The sequence below is a fragment of the Lepidochelys olivacea genome, assembly GCF_965140295.1.
Source record: "Lepidochelys olivacea isolate rLepOli2 genome assembly, chromosome: 16".
NCBI lineage: Eukaryota > Metazoa > Chordata > Testudines > Cheloniidae > Lepidochelys > Lepidochelys olivacea.
Window position 1 is genome coordinate 22068917 of NC_140426.1, and position 22278 is coordinate 22091194.

At 38.2% G+C, this 22278-nt stretch overlaps 1 protein-coding gene across 2 annotated transcripts in view; it reads left to right on the top strand.

Moving 5' to 3' along the window:
• The window catches only part of QSOX2 (quiescin sulfhydryl oxidase 2), a 46412-nt gene that overhangs the window by 18208 nt on the left and 5926 nt on the right, over nt 1–22278 (top strand). For both annotated transcript variants that reach the window (XM_084649661.1, XM_084649660.1), the window contains exons 6-11: nt 6320–6465; nt 7516–7659; nt 10823–10952; nt 13918–14040; nt 15882–16032; nt 20775–20963. In XM_084649661.1, coding sequence (XP_084505787.1) covers nt 6320–6465; nt 7516–7659; nt 10823–10952; nt 13918–14040; nt 15882–16032; nt 20775–20963 — 883 coding nt within the window. The remainder of the gene's footprint in view (nt 1–6319; nt 6466–7515; nt 7660–10822; nt 10953–13917; nt 14041–15881; nt 16033–20774; nt 20964–22278) is intronic.

Genomic DNA, 22278 nt, shown 5'->3' on the forward strand with positions numbered 1-22278 from the left:
AGAGGAGTGCGTTTTTTAAAGAAATGCAGTGTTACTTTTCTGACTATTTGGATTCCTTTCATTCCTTAGCAGAAGTTTAGTTTATCCTCCTCAATATTAGCAAAATACTTCTGACTGTCAAACGTCACATCATCACAGGAAAAATATTTCAGATCATGGATGACATTGCTTTATCAGTATTAGAGAACCATTCATAAAGTTTGTTCCTGTTGGTCTGCTTTTGCAACATAGTTATTTTACTTTAATCTGTATGATATACTAGGTGTGTCTGTGTGGTCCATACATCACACTAATTAAAGTAGAAAAGCCACCAAAACCAAGACAATACAGAATATTGTAGTAAAACTCTTCGATGATGATCTTAGCTCAGTTTGTGCTGAGGTGTAGTAGACTCTGCAGGAATTGTATGATACTACATTTAGGGTATTGCATATCCTGTATGTTGTTATAATGTGGAAATAGGCTATGTTTTTATTGAATGTCTCAAATTGGCCCACGCTGCTAATGTTTCTTGGAGTCAGGGCTTAATTGCCCATTTAAATCTTATAACAGATTGTTGTGTGTGATGGATATCCATCAGTGAAGCAATTAAATATGTCATTGTAGCAAGTAAGTGAGGTAAGAACCCCTCTGGGGTACTTGGCACATCCGAAGGAAGGCTAAATAAAGACACAGCAGGGTCTTTTGCAGCAGAAAAGGGCCAATAAAATGCCAGACTGAAACAAGCTGCTTGGTGGGAGGGATGTAGATAATGCCAGTGCTAGCAGTGTGCTATACAACTTAAAAAGAAAAGGAGTACTTGTGGCACCTTAGAGACTAACCAATTTATTTGAGCATGAGCTTTCTTAAGCTACAGCTCACTTCATCGGATGCATACTGTGGAAACTGCAGAAGACATTATATACACAGAGACCATGAAACAATACCTCCTCCCACCCCACTCTCCTGCTGGTAATAGCTTATCTAAAGTGATCATCAAGTTGGGCCATTTCCAGCACAAATCCAGGTTTTCTCACCCCCCCCCCCCCAAAACTCACTCTCCTGCTGGTAATAGCCCATCCAAAGTGACCACTCTCTTTAAAATGTGTATGAAAATCAAGGTGGGCCATTTCCAGCACAAATACAGGTTTTCTCACCACCCCCCACCCCTTTTTTTTTTTTTTTTTTTTTTTTTAAAAAAAACACACACACACAAACTCACTCTCCTGCTGGTAATAGCTCATCCAAAGGGACCACTCTCCCTACAATGTGCATGATAATCAAGGTGGGCCATTTCCAGCACAAATCCAGGTTTTCTCACCCCCCCACCCCCATACACACACAAACTCTCTCTCCTGCTGGCAATAGCTCATCCAGACTGACCACTCTCCTTACAGTGTGCATGATAATCAAGGTGGGCCATTTCCAGCATAAATCCAAGTTTAACCAGAACGTCGGGGGGGGGGGTGGAGGGAGGGGGTAGAAAAAAACAAGGGGAAATAGGCTACCTTGCATAATGACTTAGCCACTCCCAGTCTCTATTTAAGCCTAAATTAATAGTATCCAATTTGCAAATGAATTCCAATTCAGCAGTTTCTCGCTGGAGTCTGGATTTGAAGTTTTTTTGTTGTAAGATAGCGACCTTCATGTCTGTGATTGCGTGGCCAGAGAGATTGAAGTGTTCTCCGACTGGTTTATGAATGTTATAATTCTTGACATCTGATTTGTGTCCATTTATTCTTTTATGTAGAGACTGTCCAGTTTGACCAATGTACATGGCAGAGGGGCATTGCTGGCACATGATGGCATATATCACATTGGTGGATGTGCAGGTGAACGAGCCTCTGATAGTGTGGCTGATGTTACTAGGCCCTGTGATGGTGTCCCCTGAATAGATATGTGGGCACAGTTGGCAACGGGCTTTGTTGCAAGGATAGGTTCCTGGGTTAGTGGTTCTGTTGTGTGGTATGTGGTTGTTGGTGAGTATTTGCTCCAGGTTGTGGGGCTGTCTGTAGGCAAGGACTGGCCTGTCTCCCAAGATTTGTGAGAGTGTTGGGTCATCCTTCAGGATAGGTTGTAGATCTTTAATAATGCGTTGGAGGGGTTTTAGTTGGGGGCTGAAGGTGACGGCTAGTAGTGTTCTGTTGTTTTCTTTGTTAGGCCTGTCCTGTAGTAGGTGACTTCTGGGAACTCTTCTGGCTCTATCAATCTGTTTCTTTACTTCCGCAGGTGGGTATTGTAGTTGTAAGAATGCTTGATGGAGATCTTGTAGGTGTTTGTCTCTGTCTGAGGGGTTGGAGCAAATGCGGTTGTATCGCAGAGCTTGGCTGTAGACGATGGATCGTGTGGTATGGTCAGGGAGAAAGCTGGAGGCATGTAGGTAGGCATAGCGGTCAGTAGGTTTCCGGTATAGGGTGGTGTTTATGTGACCATTGTTTATTAGCACTGTAGTGTCCAGGAAGTGGATCTCTTGTGTGGACTGGACCAGGCTGAGGTTGATGGTGGGATGGAAATTGTTGAAATCATGGTGGAATTCCTCAAGGGCTTCTTTTCCATGGGTCCAGATGATGAAGATGTCATCAATATAGCGCAAGTAGAGTAGGGGCGTTAGGGGACGAGAGCTGAGGAAGCGGTGTTCTAAGTCAGCCATAAAAATGTTGGCATACTGTGGGGCCATGCGGGTACCCATAGCAGTGCCGCTGATCTGAAGGTGTACATTGTCCCCAAATGTGAAATAGTTATGGGTAAGGACAAAGTCACAAAGTTCAGCCACCAGGTTAGCCGTGACATTATCGGGGATAGTGTTCTTGACGGCTTTTAGTCCATCTTTGTGTGGAATGTTGGTGTAGAGGGCTTCTACATCCATAGTGGCCAAGATGGTGGTGTTATCAGGAAGATCACCGATGGATTGTAGTTTCCTCAGGAAGTCAGTGGTGTCTCGAAGGTAGCTGGGAGTGCTGGTAGCGTAGGGCCTGAGGAGGGAGTCTACATAGCCAGACAATCCTGCTGTCAGGGTGCCAATGCCTGAGATGATGGGGCGCCCAGGATTTCCAGGTTTATGGATCTTGGGTAGTAGATAGAATATTTCAGGTTGGGGTTCCAGGGGTGTGTCTGTGCGGATTTGATCTTGTGCTTTTTCAGGAAGTTTCTTGAGCAAACGCTGTAGTTGCTTTTGGTAACTCTGTGGGATCATAGGGTAATGGCTTGTAGAAAGTGGTGTTGGAGAGCTGCCGAGCAGCCTCTTGTTCATATTCCGACCTATTCATGATGACAACAGCACCTCCTTTGTCAGCCTTTTTGATTATGATGTCAGAGTTGTTTCTGAGGCTGTGGATGGCATTGTGTTCTGCACGGCTGAGGTTATGGGGCAAGTGATGCTGCTTTTCCACAATTTCAGCCCGTGCACGTCGACGGAAGCAGTCTATGTAGAAGTCCAGTCTGCTGTTTCGACCTTCAGGAGGAGTCCACTAGAATCCTTCTTTTTGTAATGTTGGTAGGGAGGCCTCTGTGGATTAGTATGTTGTTCAGATGTATTCTGGAAATATTCCTTGAGTCGGAGACGTCGAAAATAGGATTCTAGGTCACCACAGAACTGTATCATGTTCGTGGGGGTGGAGGGGCAGAAGGAGAGGCCCCGAGATAAGACAGCTGCTTCTGCTGGGCTGAGAGTATAGTTGGATAGGTTAACAATATTGCTGGGTGGGTTGAGGGAACCATTGCTGTGGCCCCTTGTAGCATGTAGTAGTTTAGAAAGTTTAGTGTCCTTTTTCTTTTGTAGAGAAGCAAAGTGTGCATTGTAAATGGCTTGTCTATACAACTTAGTTCTTGCCTCAAGGAGATGACTGTCTACTCCTGCATATAAATCTTTCTCTACGTGAATGGGTAGCTTTATGTGCCACATTGCCTAATTAAATGTGAAACTTAAGGACACTGACAAAATGTTGTGCCATCATTCTAGTGTAGACTGGATAGTAAGTATTTTCAGCCTCTTGAACTGAGGTATGAGGAAGCGGAAAATTATTTTCATATGAAATTTGGTTTGGCCCCATTTCACAATCTAAAGAGCTACGGTTAGCCTACACAACTTTTGTTAGTTTTCTACTACTGCCAAAATCTAGGATAAGTAACGAAAACAAATTGCATGATTACTAGGCATAATCTGTTTAGAAACATGCAGTGTGTGTTTGACCATTCTGATTACATTAGACAAGGAGCTGGCTAGTGGCAAAACCGGAGTTATTTGAGCTCAGAAAAATGGAAGCCAGTGCCTGAAATATTGGCTTTAAAATCCTTGTATGTATGTAACATGTCATCACAGACCAGTGGGTGTGTAACAGATATCATTTTATCTGTGTTTGGAGGCTTCTCCAGGACATTTCATCTGTCTGTCTCTGTCTCTCTCTCATATGTGGTCTTTAGACATGTGAGACTTGAGGGGGGGGAAGTCAGGATGGGCTAAGGAAAAATCCTACAGCTCAGAAGACAAGAAAAAATAGTTTCCCCCAGTGAAGTAAAATTTCTGTTGAACAGAAATTGTTAGTGTCCATGTTGGAATACTAATAAATACTAGGGCTGTTGAGAGATTAAAAAAATTAATTACATGATGAAACAATAATAGAATACCATTTATTTAAATATTTTGGGTGTCTTCTACATTTTCAAATATATTGATTTCAGTTACAACAGAGAATACAAAGTGTACAGTGTTCACTTAATATTTATTTTTATTACAAATATTTGCACTGTAAAAAACAAAAGAAATAGTATTTTTCAGTTCTCCCATTACAAGTACTGTAGTTGAACTTACAAATGTAGAATTATGTACAAAAAAACTGCATTCAAAACCAAAACAATGTAAAACTTTAGAGCCTACAAGTCCACTCAGTCCTACTTCACATTCAGCCAATTGCTCAGACAAACAAGTTTGTTTACATTTACGGGAGATACTGCTGCCTGCTTCTTGTTTACAATGTCATCTGAAAGTGAGTACAGATGTTTGTATGGCACTGTTGTAGCTGGCGTCGCAAAATATTTATGTGCCAGATGCACTAAAGATTCATATGTCTCTTCATGCTTTAACCACCGTTTCAGAGGATATGCATCCATGCTGATGACGGGTTCTGCTCGATAACGATCCAAAGCAGTATGGACCGACGCATGTTCATTTTCATCATTTGAGTCAGTTGCCACCAGCAGAAAGTTGATTTTCTTTTTTGGTGGTTCGGGTTCTGTAGTTTCCGCATCAGAGTGTTGCTTTTTTAACTCTTCTGAAAGCATTCTTCACACCTCGTCCCTCTCAGATTTTGGAAGACACTTCAGATTCTTAAATCTTGGGTCGAGTACTGTAGCTATCTCTAGAAATCTCACATTGGTACCGTCTTTGCATTTTGTCATATCTGCAGTGAAAGTGTTCTTAAAACAAACAACGTGTGCTGGGTCATATAACGCGAAATATATGGCAAAATGTTGGTAAAACAGAGCAGGAGACCTACAATTCTCCCCCAAGGAGTTCAGTCACAAATTTAATTAACGCATTATTTTTCTGACCAGTGTCATCAGCATGGAAGCATGTCCTCTGAAATGGTGGCTGAAACATGAAGGGGCATATGAATGTTTAGCATATCTAGCACATAAATGCCTTGCAGTGCTGTCTACAAAAGTGCCATGTGAACGCCTGTTCTCACTTCAAGTGACATTGTAAGTAAGAAGCGGGCAACATAATGTCACGTAAATGTAAACAAACTTGTTTGTCTTGGAGATTGGCTGAACAAGAAGTAGGACTGAGTGAATTTACAGGCTCTAAAGTTTTACGTTGTTTTGTTTTCAAGTGCAGTTTATGTAACAAATTTCTAAATTTATAAATTGCACTTTCACAGTAAAGAGATCACACTACAGTACTTTTATGAGGTGAGTTTGAAAAATACTATTTCTTTCATTTATCGTTTTTAGAGTGCAAATATTTGTAATCAAAAATAATAAAATATAGGGAGCCAGTACACTTTGTATTCTGTGCTGTAATTTAAATAAATATATTTGAAAATGTAGAAAAACATCCAAAATATTTAATAAATATAAATTGATATGCTATTGTTTAACTGAGATTAATCACAATTAATTTTTTTAATCACGATTAATTTTTTGAGTTAATCGCATGAGCTAATTGCAATTAATCGACAGCCCTAATAAATATACGTTCTTGGTGAATAGTAAGGTGGTTTTATCATCAGCTTCATTTACTTAAAAGTATGGTGCACTCCCTATAATATACTTGTCCTTTCTTACAAGAATTGGATATTATTTGAACAGTGTGTAACTCTTGTGTTGTCTTCTCATCACCCAGGTGATTTTAGACTTGATTCAGTATGAAAACATTATGGTAAAGAGAGTGCTGAATTCTGATAAGGCTTTTCTAGAGAAACTTGGTATTACCTCAATCCCTTCATGTTATCTGATCTATCCAAATGGGTCCCATGGATTAATTAACATGTAAGTACTATAGATCTGTAAGGGATACTTGCAGGACTTTGAGGAGTTCAGTTAAGCTTTAAAACCGTTGCCTTAGTTTCCTTGCATACAACTTAATGTATTTGATAACCAGGTTTTATTTGTGTGTTTAAATAAAGGCAATGTATCCCAATATGTGATCAGTACATTTTATTGATTGACGTTTAATGTTCAGACTCTTCATATTTGAAGAGACTGACTATCTCAGACCTTGTTGAGACAGCTATTCCATTGCGTATGAAAAATATCCTGTTCATATTTAATAATCTTATACTTATACAGCTGACTCTCTGCAGGAGTTTACAATGCACTGAAATGGACTAAGAGAACAAAAAATAGATTTCTCCCTCATCTTGGAGAAAAAACAAAATGCTGTAGTGCTTAGTTATAACTTCACTGCAGTGGTGAGTTTAGACTGCTCACAAACTTGCTTGTAAAATGAGTGCTAAAGAAGAATACTCCATCTATGAAATAGAAATTCCAGGCTGATGGTGTCAGTGCGAAGCGTTCAGAAAATATAAGCTGTTGAGCAGTAGCTAGTGACATGCTGATAGTCTAGTGATGTTGATAAACAGGAGATCATTGAGGTTTTGGGAAGAGACTCTGTATTAGTCATGTCTTCCACGGCCACCAGTCAGTATCACTGACTCATTACTGTAATGCCTTTGAGGGGAATATGTATGGTTTGGGACAAATCTGAAATAAAAATATTAAGTACCAAATCGCACACATCCTACTCGGTCAAATCACCGGTTGGATTCAGCGAAAGTGAACAAATAAGGTGTACAAATATGACCGGAAGTCTTTATGAAAATGGGATGTTGCTGTTAGTTTGAATGGTATTGCAAGCCACTGGTCCTAATTATTTTTGCTGCTGGTTCTAAAATTTGCAAACTTGCTGCCTTTTACCAAACTTGTAAAACAAAGAGTAAAGAAAACCAAATCTCTTATTTTACAGATATATTAAACTGTTCCTGTCAATCATTTAGCTTGAGCTGATTTTTAACCCTTACACTGTCCTTTCATATGCAGTTTGAAGCCTCTTCGGTCTTTCTTTTCTTCCTATTTAAAATCACTGCCTGGTGTGAGAAGAAAACTTGTTTCACAACTTCCTCTACCAAAAAAGCAAAGTAAACAGGAGGGCACAGAAATCAAGGCATGGAAGGAATTTGATAAGTAAGTGATGCTGTTGAGCTTCAGTTTAATGGTTAGTAGTTAAAATCCACAGTTGTTATTGCCAAGTGGGAAGCTATAAAATAATTTATTTTAACATCTTACTGTAGCTGAAAGCTTTATTTGATTCCATAACTTCTCAAAGGATACGCCCGGAATTGAATAGCTGAGCAGAACAAAGGGATTGTGTGTGAATATTAAAGGGATCCAAGCACTGAAATGTCTTACGGATCACGTTGTACAGCATTGCTTTTGTTTGTTTCTTCAGCAGGATCCTTTTCGCAATATACTAGATACAATGGTAAATTAATTCAGCCCTAGCAGCAAAGATGTAATACTCTAGTTAGTGAATGTACCTTTCTTGCAATTATGACTGATGTTTTAGGGATTTTAAAGAAGCTTCAAGCAATATTTTCAGTATGCGTTTGGAGCAAATGTCTGCATTTCTCTGGAAGAAAGTTCTGTTAGAGACCATTTTTATTTTAAACGCATGTTTTACTTAAAAAAAAATAAAAAAAAAATCCAGAGCTGTTCTGCTTCCATTGGTGTCAGTGTGAGCAGGATTGAGGATCAAACTAGTATCTGAAATGTAGGGTTCACTAGTTTATTTTTTATTGGAAAACTTTAGCTTGTAAATCAATATCCCAGAGAAAAATAAAATCAGTATTAAAAATTTTAACAATCAGTTTTTGGCAAACCTACAGAAAACAGCGAACCCAGTATTTGTTTGTATAATGGTGAGTCAAGACACCACTAGAAAGTGTTAGGTAAATGCATATACATTAGAGAACCCTAAAGTCACCAGAAAAGATGTTTATCAGACCAAATCCACTTAGGTTTATGTTCACCCTCTGAGTGTTTGAGAGAAGGATACAAGAGCTTTGCAGTGAGATAATCCTTCAGCATCTTTAGCTGGAAAAGATGTAGGACTGAGTGCTTCCATTTTGTACTTATTTTCATTTTTTGTTATGGTTACTATTAAAGTGTCAGCCCTGTTTGTTTTGTTTTTTGACAGATGGCTGTTACTTTCTTTTAACAGTTTTTATATAGAATATTGTGTTTTGATAACTGATTTTTGTAGCTAATGAGTATTTTATTAATGTGAATGATTCTATCAATCTTGGTGCTTGTACAATACAATTTTTTATAAAAGATCACTATATAAGTATCTCCCAGCTAGATTGTTTGTGTGCTTGATGATTTAATACTGACAAGTCAGCAGACCTACTAATAAACTTTTTATAACTGTTATTAAGTGAATACATTGTTTACTAAAGAGGTGACACTTGGCCACTCGGAATATGTCTGTAGTCTGTATCATTCAGAATGCAGCTGTCACAGTTCCCGAGATACCTGTATCTCTAACCTCTTCATGGCCTCCATGAGGGGATGCGACTTGGGTCTCTAGTCATCCCCTTTCTTGCAGGAGCCAACATTCCTCCCCTTCCAGACAGGGGATTTAGGCTAAAATCCCTCCTGCAATTCACTTCGATCACCTTAGCAGGTCTGAGTTTAGTTCAGCACCTGACATCTTGCTCTCTCTCAGGGGCTATGACAGGGTTAATCAATGTCCAGCCAGCCTTCATAAATCAAAGTATTTATTTGGAACCAAAAGCCTCATAGAGAAAACATATCTTGAAAACAATAAACAGCTTATATGCCTGCCTCCCTTACCACGTATCACCCGTCTTCAACATGGAGATGCTGGTAGATTTCAAACTTTTTCTGCGGGCTGTGTCCTTCCTGTCATAGCCTTTTGTCAGTTCTTGAGTCCAGTGAGAGTGACCTCCCTCCTGTAGCAGGCTTGGCAGTTCTTTGTTTGATAACCTCTTTCAACCAGTTCAAAGCAGGGTAGTTCATTTTCCTCATGTGTGGTGCCTTTCCAGACTTGTTTACCTGCCTAGGTATTTACATTAATTATTCCCCAGTAATTTTAGTTCCTGATCATTCATTCATGCTTAGGTGACTTCCACACAGTCACTCCTTTGTCTCAAAAAAGAAATTAACCCCTACACACATGGCAGAACAATACAAAGGGAGAGGGGAAACTGAGTTTCCCACTTCTTTTCATAAAAATAAATCAGAAGTTTCCCAGTTCTCCACTGCAGCTTTTCATGTGTTTTTATGTGTTCTGTTATCGTTATGCAACCATTGTTGTCAGAATAAGCTGGTTTTCTGATTTGATCAGCTCTCTTAAATCTACTGTTTAATCATGTGGGTTATAAGACATAAGGATCCTCAGGAATTTTTTGAAACATTAGGCTGTCGGGTCTATATCCAATTCTGTTTGTTCTGCTGTGTTGCTGTATTTTGTACTAACTTGGGCTTGTAATCGAAAAGCACTGAAGGATACAAACTCTTAAGTTGTTTATATTTTGTTCAATTGCTTGTCTGTGGGTGGTGGTGGTGTAAATATAGAAATATTTTCCATGATTGTTGCTACTCTGAGGAAGGAAGGTGCTGAGGTCTCATTCACCTCAAATGTCTGCTTTATCCATAGCCATCAGTGGGTGACTGACTGTCACAAGACCTTCTGTAATTGACTGACTCTTAAATACGCTATGGTGCACAAGGTCTCTCTAGTGGGACTGCTGCATTTGGAGAGTATTTCTAAATTCCATCTTTCTTAATATGGGGTTATTTTCATTTTTGTTGTGGTCAGTTTCCTTGGCATTGTTCCTCATCAAAGATACTTCTGTTAAACAAAAGGCTTGTCCCCTCACAGCCTGTTGTTCTCTACTTTATATTGAACTGTGTAGAGAAGTCACAAGCTGTGACACCAGCAATTTGCTTGCTGATAGAATCTCAGGGTTATGATTTCTCTAGAGGGAGAAATTGGGAGGTAGAAAGTTCTTACTCAAACACAAGATAACTTTTTATGCAGTTGTGCTTCATTTGTCTATTCTCTGAACTAGTGGCATAAAATTGCTGTTCTAAAATTAGAGTACTGTGGAAGCCATTAAACTTGACATTCATGGTACTAGGTACTGCACTGTATATTCCTGCCCTTGGAATAGAAGATACTGCAATCACTGTGGAATTGCAGATTATGAGGTTTGAATAGTGCCCACTACATATCAGTTTTACCATAATGACTGGTGAGAAAATGAGTGAAAGAAAGCTGCCTCAATTTTTAACATTATATATATGTGTGTGTGTGTTTTAGAGCTAAGCTGTACATGGCTGACCTTGAATCAGGATTGCATTACCTACTCAGGGTAGAGCTTGCCACTCACAAGACGCTTGAGGGAGCTGAGCTAAAGACCTTCAAGGATTTTGTTACAGTCCTTTCCAAGGTATACACTTCTAGTCTTTGATTACATTCACTTGAGTCTTACAAATATAATGTAAAATTTATTATTTGACAGAATATTTTATGTTTCTGAAAATGTCTTTCAGAGTGCCCTTAAAAATGTACATGTTTTGGTTGCTACAGTATCTTAGATATAGAAATTCTGTTATGCTTCTGTAGATAAACCTGAAGGATTAAAATGCACTTTGTCGCATTGCATGGCTCAGAATGAAATAAGGATTCTGGTTGTCCCAGACCTGTGAAAATTGGGATGGTTGCTCAGATTTTTCTGGATAGGTAGTAATCGTAACTGAGCATAGATTATTCTCTCCCCCCCCCCCCCCAACACACACACACACTCTGGATTCTTGGACTTTGTTAAAGTAACTTTAAAATTGTTGTGCCTATGTGACCACATACAGTGTTTAGAAAATTAGGTTGGACTTCTAATGATACAGCTGACTTTAATCAAGAGTTTTGAACATAGCTGATGAGCACCCTATTTCAAAGACTCTAAACAGTGTCACCTCATGGGTGTTGTGAGGATAAACCCTTTAATGTTTGAGGTGCTCAGATACTGTGACAATGATGGGAGTTTAGTTGGTGCTTTTGCTTTGGACTTACTTGTCCTAAAGTTTAGACATTTTTAAAGTGAGTCTGACACGAAGAAAATGTGACTTAGAAAAATTCTAATGTTTTAACGGTTAAAAGTGACCGCCAGTTAAACATGAGCTGCAGTGTCTCTCCATATTTCAATATCAAGTAATTAACAGATTGTATTTGTTTGTTTGTAAACAAAGCAAATCAGTGGCTGTTTAGAGGGACAATAAGATTTACATAACATTTCCAAGTATCTGGCATTATGTGAAAATCAGTCAGACAGATTCTTACCCCCTATGACAGTCAGAGGTCAGAAATCTCTAGCTGGCCTCATTTCCTTTAAGAAAGTGTAGTGCTAATCTGTCCATCATATTATCCCTAAAACAGCCTCTTTTCTTCCTGATGGATCCTGGCCAGCTAATGTAATTTATTTTCCTGGCTATTAGTGAATAAATGGGGAATGCTCCCTTCTAGGCAGCAGAAAGGTTTTTTATTTTTGTATTTTTTTAACACTTTCTTAAAAACGTTTCTCTTCTGATATTTCACATTTTAGTCACAATTCTGATTTCTTTCCTGTGTGGTTCTTTACACCAAAGGACTTCATAAAATGTAGCATACTGCATTGATGCCATAATTTAGTTTATTTGAGGTTTTGTTTTTAAGAACTTAACTCCTTTTTAAACTAAATATTTTGTGATCAATTAATAAAAACATCGGTGTGAACCTCGATTTCAGGACTTTGTACACCAGCCTCATTTCTGAAGAAGAGCATTTACAGTGCTGCTACATCACTAAAGTCTGTGCTCCCATCTCCTGCTCAGGGATTTTCATTGTTGTAGGATTCGTTTCTTGGCTATTTGTGCAACTTGCAGTAGCCCTTTCTTTCATTTGCACTGGTCAGCATTACTTTGGGAAGGTATTATATCTATGCACTTAAAGTTATGTCTATCAAATACAGTATCAGTATTTCAGTTGTGTACAGTTTACTCCTATTACGGTAGTTGATAGGAACCCCAAATCAAAGATTAGGGCTCTTTGTGCTAGGTGTTATGCAGATAGCAAAGAAAGCAGTTGCTGCTCAAGAGTTTTTCATTAAACCAATTAAGAGAGCTCTGGGCTGGAGGAAGAGTCAGAAGAGGAGAGCACACATTGGACCATGACTCAAGTAGTTGGAAGGAACCAGTTATCTGCCAGGACGTATCTTATAAACAGTTGAACAGTTACTGCAGAATGAACTTGCATTTCTATAGCATCTCGCATCCTAACGGTCTCTGCATATCTGATAAAGCAGATAGAGGGACAACTTCCCCTACTGTTGAAATGCTGCTACCTTTGGAACTGTTTAACATAGAGTGTTTCCGCTTCCTGTCCTAAGCTGTTGTGTACAGACTCCTATGTGCAGTTAAAAAAGCATGAGGAATTTAAGTATGCAAATTGTACGTACCCAAATATAAATTGATCTGGACCAGTTGGATTGGGACCTGTATTCCACATAAATAATACTGAAAAGCGCCATTGGCAAGCAACTCTCTTTACAACTCATCAAAGACAGCAGCATGGTAGAGTTTGTCTTGTCTTGCATCCGTGTCACTGACAGGAAATTTGTATCCAAAGTGTTGTGTCTGTACTTGTGATTGAGGTCTCTGATGCTATATGCAGTATAGTCAGAGCAGTTTACAAGTTTATGCATCATTTTTTTTTTTAAAGGTCAGTTCCTAACAGAGAACTGAAAAGCTTTTGGAAATTAAAACTCCCCGAACTGTAATAACATGAAAGTAGACTTACAAATTACAATGCACTTCCAATTGTAGAAGTGACATTACATCTCAAATAAAGTAGGGTCAGATTGAGTCAAAAGTTTGATGGGAAATCTCCATGGAAGGCCTAACTTTTGTAGGAAGCATTGTGACACTCTTCCACTGGAGTCAGTATTGAACCAATACTCTGGCATTATTATTATTTATTTGTATTAGGGGCTGGTATCATTCAGGAGAGGTGTGAAAATGAGGTCCTGAACATTAAAAGTCCACTGGAAGTGCCTGCCAGAATTCCATCTTGAGGTGTATTCTGCAGTTTGGATACAGTTTTTTTTCATGTTCTGTCCTAAACTGCTGTATTGTATTTTTCTGTGTGCTGTAAAATACCAGCTTCATTTCAGTGGTGAGCAAAGTATGTGTACAGATGTTAAATTAATGCAAAGTGGTTATTCACTGAAAAATATAAGTGATTAATTCCAATTGTGTGTAACAAAAAATCTAGTATGGCAAGTTTAATTAAAGCTTATAAGAAGTAAAAACATTTTAAAATATGAATTGGTCTCGCTGTAATGAGTGCTTTAAAATCTATGGGTACTTTCTTATTTCTGTTAGTTATTTCCTGGCCGTCAGCCCGTGGTGAAGTTGTTAGAGACCTTGCAAGAGTGGCTGGTGAGCCTTCCATTAGACAAAATCCCTTATGATGCTATCCTAGATCTGGTCAACAACAAAATGCGGGTAAGCTGTTACGAGTTTCCAGCATAAAATACAGCATTAGTAAAGGATAAGGTTCTGTATAAATCCAAGACACCACTTACTGATGCCTCCCTTGGGCATAATGCAGTTATAAGAAGGTTAAAATGGAAATAAAGTGAATTCATTAACCAGAAAAAAAATCCCTATGAAGGAACGTAAATGAGAGAAATGAAGTACAGTGCAGCATAGCACAGCCCTCTGTGTATGAATGTGCAGTTACTGATGTTACAGATCTTTCCTTTGCCATGCTCAGATAATTCAATGTCTCTGATGAAAATGTTTGCTCAATATCCTTTAAAAGAGAGACACGCACACATAAAATATGAACATCGCCTTTCTGGCAGAGAAGGGCAGGATCAGACTGTTTAGCACAAATCAGTTCTACACATTTATTGTATGTTGAGACACACCTCCCTCTTTATTTCCTTCTCCTCTGATGAATGGGATTTTTAGGACTTTGAATTGGACCAGTTATTTCCAGCACTGTGGGCCAGAGTTTAAAAGCTGGCAAAGTTAGCCATTGTGATTTTACATTAACCCTGAAGACTTTTCAGAAACTTATTAATGTACTGACCTAGAACAGGTGTTGAGGAGAATAAAAAAAAATTCTTTGTCTAGTGTTTTTATAAAGAATCTTACAAATTAGGATGTCTTACATTTTCCATCACACTAATTTATAGTGTTTAAGAGAGAAGTATTATGTCCTGCTTTAATGCTTACACAAAAAAATATTTAATAATTCATGAGAATAGCCCAGACTACTTAAACTCTACGTTCCTTTAAACGTGAATTTAATAGCTTCAACTTAATACACTTTCACAAATGGATCATCTTTATTTTAAATTAGGATCTACTGTCATTAACAGTAGTGTTAACTAATAAATTTGGAGGCTGATCCTGGAGTGTGCTGAGTGTCTGTGGAGGACTGGGTACCCTCAGTTCCCTTTCATTTCAGTGGGAATCGAGAACTTCATCTTGCAGGTTTGGGCCATTCTGATCTGAACTGAGCATTTCATTAAACTGCCTTTTTTTGGAAAGGTGCTAGTTGAGAAAATGCATTAACTAAGGCTATGTCAGTGTAGACAGGTGTGCAGAGTACAAGTACTGTGTGTGTACCTATGCACCATAGTGAAAGGCAAGCTGTGTCCACACTTGTCCTTGCAGTGTATAGCTGCACTTGGCTGTGGAAGACTCCTGCATGGGGAGACGGTGAGGAAAGGCTCTAGCCACAGGGAGCAGCCAAAGCCTTTCCCTGCTCCCTCCCCCTGGCCAGAGCCTTTCACTATGGTGGGGAAATGCTCCAGCAGCAGAAACGACTAAAAATAGCAGAGTAGACATGGGAGGCATGGCTTGGGAATGGAGAGAGCGATGTAAGGCATGGAACCTAGGGGTTCAGGCATTTAGTCTACTCACCTAAGCTGTGTTTCATCATCAACGCTGCTGTTGATTCCTGTAGCTGGTCATGCAGTGTCTGTACTCCACACACCACTGTAAAGGTAGACCTACCTTATATTTAACCAGAAGATAATACTCCACTCAAAGAATGTCCAAACATCAACCTGTAATATCAGCATTGTACATGTTTGGATATATGGGCTTGCTTGTCTTAGGCCCTTTTCTGCCTAAGGCGCATAAAGGTCTGTTTCTTTTAACTGACTTATTGAAATTACCAGGTAAACACAACAAAAAGAGGTGCACACATACCCAACCTATCTCATACGTTCAGGAGCAATTAACAGACGTGATAAATTCAGTAGGAAAGTGTCATTTTCAAGTAATGTGGTCCCAGACTGGACACATTTTAAAGAATATTTTCTTTTCAGATTTCTGGAATATTTCTCACTAATCACATTCAGTGGGTCGGCTGTCAGGGGAGCAAACCAGAGCTGAGAGGTTATACGTGTTCGCTCTGGAAGCTGTTCCACACCTTAACTGTTCAAGCTGCAGTTCGACCAAAAGCCTTAATCAACACAGGTAAGCAGCAGTTATGCAGGAGAACTAAAGGAGGGGAGATCTTGATGAGGCAATCTAGCTAAATTAAATTAGCATAACAAATTAGCATAACAAATACTGGATTTGAATAAATCTCTGCTCAGAGATCACACACACACACACTTTAATAAAAGATGCACTCCAGTTCCATGGAGGACATTGACATCCAAGGCTCAGTGTTTCAATTCTGGACCAGTAGGGGTCAGGGCATATCTGCTTTGTTGCAACCCTTCTGGTTGACTCAAGAACTGTTTTGATGGGCTCTGAAAGGAGCAACAGCCATCCCTTCTCCCCTGCAAGAGTGGTTAAGTTAGGTACATTGCCTTGAAGATGGCGGGGGGGCGGGAAATGAAACCTGGATGAGTGAGAATGTCTTTGAAACACTGAACTGATGTTTCTCCCAATGGAGTGGGAGGGGGTATGTAAATCTATTTGTTAGGATAGATCATAGCCGATATTTTTTTAAAAAAATGTAAATTAGTAGTTCAGCTAAACTAGTTTATAAAGCAAAATAATTGGTCATGAACCAATTGATGTAATTTTTATAGATACTAAATCACAGGACTGAATAATTATTTCAATTGCATTTTCATATTGTTGGTCCACCAGGAAAGTTTGTGTCCATAAGCAACATTTCTTGTTTAATAGCAGACACACCGTATAATTACTTGTCTTTTACACAGGGGGGTCAGGAAAATTTGGTATTGATTCATATTTAAGAAGCTTGTTAGTCAGATGCACATTTTATTTCCATCATGGTCAGAAGACTGAATTATTGATGCTAAAATGAAATTTTCTAAATCATTTTTTATTTGATAGGACAGTATTTGTTTTTATTCTTGCTCTGTTGTATTTTTAAAATACTTGCACTGATTATAATGTCAAAGCAATGTAATGGAAGAGTTCTGGAAATGTTATAGCAAATGGATAAATTATGGAATACCTTTTAAATCATCCCTTCAGGAATAGGGCAAGAGTAATCTGAGGTTGGAAACTACCCAATTACAATTAAAATTGAGGCAATTCATTTCCCTTAATTATGGCCCCAAATGCTCTGTATGTTAAGAATCCACTTTGGCTTCCATCAGTCAAAAGGGACTATTTAGTGATCGAGAATATGGAGGTTTGTACCTTTTTGCTGATATACCTGTTTGAGAGAGACTTTGTAAAACAAAATGGACAATTAATCTAGGCAGAGCCAGGCTATAGGAAGCCTGTGTGGAATAACCCTGTGTCCAGATATGTGGATTGGAGTCACAAAAACAATTTTCAGGCAAGAAATGTCCTTGAAAGATAAAATTCTAGGAAGAATGCCCCACGTGGCCAGCGTCAGAAACTGGTTCAATTTTTTCCAGTTGCCATTTGTAACAGGCCAGTTTAAAAAAAAATGGTTCTGTGGTTGAACTCCCAAATTATAGGCACAAATGTTTGTGCAGCATTATTTGCAGACACAGTTAAGGTTGCTTAATTGTCTTAGCTGGACTCCATCTACAAATTAGGTAGTTCAGCATCTAACTGGCAGTACTTGTACATTTATAGTTGTGGAAAGACAGGTTAAATCCCTTTTAGAAGTTAACACCAGTAGTGCCTAGTGAAGAGCACACCCTAGAGAGGCACATTGGATGGCACGGCACTGACAGCCAGCATAAGTTACACCTCCCGGTGCTCTTCATTCACTCATTCCACTTGTCATAAAAATGCTGTAATTTAGCAGTATGTTTGGTTTTTTTGTTCTCCATAATTTAACTACACAAAATGGAATCTTAAATTGCTCCCATATTGCAAGTGTGTTTTCAAGGAAGGCAGAAATTTAAAGTATACTCTAGAACCTGAAAAATCTTCAGTACAGTACACTTAGCTATCAATTTAAATCGAGGCAGATATTTGATCACTTCTTATGGTGAAAGAATTGGGTCAGTCTGAGACTGTCGGATTATGTCTTGGGAGGTTTTCCTCTCCTTATTGCTTGTTTAAATCCCATCTACTAAAAAGCATGATGCACTCCCTAATCCTTCCCACCACAGGTAGGGTTTTATGATTCTTGTCCACGTTAAAGATTAGGGGTACCCTGAATTGCAGTAGTTTGGGAGGAAAGAGAAAAGGAGGATTACACGATGATACATGGCAGATGTTAATAGAAGATCCATCTTTGGGCTGATAAAAGAAAAACAAACAATGAGCCATTTTGCGTTTGGATTTTTTATTTTTTAAAAGCAACAGTATTTTCTTGGTAGTTCTAGTTACTTATAGAGTATGATAGCTAAGGTGAATTTGCTCTAGTTTTCTTAACATATTGTTTCCTCCAATATATATTTGCAGATACATTGTTAAAATGTTGATCTGTGTGGTCTGATCCTGCAACAAGATTGGTGTAAAGGAATCTAGTGGAATCTTAGCGCTTAAAATCATTGCAAGAATTCAATCCTGCAATCCTTAGTTATATGAGCTGTCCTGTTGAGAACATGGGGCTATTCGCATGAGTAAATATTACATGTGTAAGGTTTTGCAGGATGCAGTCCTATATTTGTTTTATTGATAACATCCAAATTTTCTCAAGAATCTGTAAATCCATAAAATGACTAGGAACTGTCAAAAGATGAACATTGTGATGCTTGAGATTTCAAGGATGTAGAATTTTAAGAGTTAATGTATATGGTTATGTATATGCGTGTGATTCTTTGCTCCTATATAAGGGGGCTGAGTTTGCCAATAATCTGAAGAATAGTATAAACTGCGTTTGTTTAAAAAAAATTAAAAGATCAATCTTTAAAATACTGTTGCTTAGTAATAGTTTTGTTTTGCCTGAAATTCATGTTGGCTTTCTAAAATTATTTTTCAGCAGTTCTTTTAATACTCACATTTAATCTGCTTTAATCTCAGGTTTTTTTTTATTTATACATGTCTGTTCAATCACAGATATTGAATGTCTGAGTAGAGATTGTTCACCATTTATTACTTCTCTTTGGTTTCAAATCATTTCTTTTTATGTTTTGAGCTTTCATGTTTACAGCATAATGCTGCTGTTTTCGTTGCCTACATGTGTTTTATGAATAGACCCTTGTACATATGTTTCTGGAGTACATAAACAGTTAATATTTTTAATAGCTTGTACTAACAATTTTTCCAGTGAACAGGGCAGGAGGTTATAGATGCACTACAGAACTGTTTTGAAATTAAAAAGTACTTCAAATATAATTATATTTAACAATAGTAAATGTAAATAAAATTTTGCATATGCCATTAGAAAGATATATTCAGTTAAATGCTGTAATCAGTTATGGTAGAACCTTACTGTAGCTCATCCCATTGCAGATTGTTGAGCTTTTGTTCAGCTACAGTAGTTGCTAATTCAGTCAGTCAATTCAATCCAGGGTGTTACATCACAAAATATACTACATTTGACAAAGGTTTTTACATCAATTATTTATGATCATTCATAGTATACTAGTAAATATACTACAGTGTGTTTTACAGGAGAAGTTAAGTATACTAGTCAGACGTCTGTACACAGCTCTGCAATTACATCTTTGAGAAGTACAGTAAGACCACTCTGTTGCTGACTACGGGCCCATGGACTTGAATAAGGACTGCTTGTAGAAGTAAACCGTGCATGCAGTCATAACGGCAGGATAAGGCTCTTCGTTTGAAGAGGTCTTAGCACTTTTTCTGCACTCCATAATAATGCACTCATGTATCTTCAGCATGGACATGTAAACACTATGAACCAATCGTCATGATTTTATCAGAAAATCATTCCAAAATTCTTATTTTTATAAGTGTTAAGTAAAGTCACTGTATTAAATATACATATATGTATGCCTTCGTGTTTATGTAAATGTAGTAAGAAGGGGATATTTGTGTTCCTCAAACTTACGGAGAATATTAATGAAAGGTGAGAGGCAGATTGGGGCTACTGAGACATTGTTACCTCTTAGAGGGGTTTTGCTGTTTGGGTTTTTTTAAATGAGGTCACCCATCATTATAGTATCTGAGCACAAATTTAATATTGAATTGACATGATGTGTGTTCATTCAGTCATTGAAAGAGGTCTTGGAGTATACTCTATTTTTGTAAATATCACTTGCTGTATGAAGAAACTACAGTTGGCTTCACAGTGCCAAATCTTATTCTGTGACTTGAGCTTCTGAGAAAAGTGTTTTACCATCCATGTTGCACGTAGATCTTGTAACTGCCTTTCTTCTCTGTACTGGCAAAATATCCTTTGACAGGGGAAATGAGTGAACACCACTGATTAGCTTTTGATACTATATATAATGTTATCCATCCTGTATTCAGTGCACCTCTGTACAGTCAAGTATCTTTAACACCTCTGTGTCTGTCTAGTATTTGTTTACAACAAGGTTTTATATGTAGAAATAGCAGTTTTTCTTAGGCAGCAGAACTGTTTTATGCAAAACTGTTCACTGTCCACCTCAGTTGTGATTCACTGAGGTGCAGTTGCTGTGTGAGCTCACATATCCACATAAAGAACATCTGTATGGATATCCACATAAAGAACATCTGTAAAATAAAACCAACGTTCTACATTTTAAATGCTAGCCTCATGGTGTGGAACCAACAGGGGGCAGCATTTCCTTTCCTCCCCCCCCCCCCCCAGATGCATTTTTATTTTGGTTTGTGATGTGTTTGCTTGTGCGGGTGGAATAATATTGGAAGCTGTGTTTGTTCAGGTGCTGCTAACGGGGACCCATTGCTCTTTACAGGTTTTGAAGATAATCCCCAAGTGGTCCTACAGATCATGCGGCGGTATATTCAGCACTTTTTTGGGTGCAAGGCTTGTGCACAGCATTTTGAAGAGATGGCGAAAGAATCCATGGAGTCCGTGAAAACCCTAGACAAAGCTGTTCTCTGGCTGTGGGAGAAGCACAATGTAGTGAATGACAGGCTTGCAGGTAGGAACATGTACCAAAGCTAGCTTTGGTCTGGTGGCTATGACGATAGTACTGTTCTACAATATAATTTGAACAAATAGTGGTCTTAATTCTGTGGGTGTTCAAAAGTTATTAGAACTGATCACAGGGCACATTTCCAATTCCAACAGAAATAACTTTTGAGTGAGTAAAACTTCCATTTAAGGCACACCAGTCTTCGGGTCACAATGGTTCAGGACACAATAATGTGTGTGGGGAAGAGGCTCCATTGTTCTCAAGAGCATCAGTATTTCTGAAGTTCCACGTGCTGCATGATGGGATGACCTTTCCAGAGTGCAATTCAAAGCCTGTTTGCAGCTCAGCTACTAACCTGTGGACAAGAATAATTACAGTTCTTTCCAGAATGTTTTAGATCACCATTGAAACCTGTTTTCATTTTTTTCTAGCTGGGAATACAAAAATCACTAGAGAAATGTAGTTCAGAAGATCATAATTGAACAGGATTCTGTTCCTCTGTGTAGAGCGGCGTAAACTATTCATAAATCAGTAATGGAATAAACTAAAATTATTCGTCAAACAAGATTTATTTTCCTGTGGAGGTTTTTTATAACAATTGGACTAAAACACCACCAAACTATTAGGTTGTATTTAATCCATTGTGTTGCACAGGTGTCCTATAACTTAAAGCACTAAAGAAAATTGGTTTCTATTTACACTTAGTACCTGTCTGCTGTTACGGATTAGTGTATGTAACATTACTTACCATTCAAATGTACAACATTGTGTTTATTTTCTGGTAAAGCTGCATTCCCAAGATATGGGAAGTTTTAAATATTGTTTTGAATACAAACATTTTATCTTGTGCCTCCAAGCAGGAGAAGCACGCAACATATCAGATAATATTTCCCCATAATGCATGTTACCAGTGTCTGAGGGGGTAAAGGGAAAAATTGGAGTCTTTTTCTTCAGAATAGGTTGCTAAGAATTGTCAAGATAGAATATAATATTTTAGAAAAAAAATATTTCCTCCTTGGAGAGTTCACTAAGATGCTGGTTTGAGTGATGCAACAATTGGTCTAAGTCCCTTCTAGTAAAAATTTTGAACATGCATTGCAAATAATAATGCCAAATTATATGTGCTAAATTTGTTAAAATCTGTTTTCTCTTTCAGACTGTGATTTAGGATTAATCTGAAGTATAGGAACTTTACAATGAGTAGGACTCTCTCTAAAAGCCACCTAGTGAATTCTACAAATAGTTATTTCCTGTTGTGTATTAGCATAGTTCTGTGAAATCTTTGAACAATAAATGTATTAATCAAAATCAGAGGTGCCGT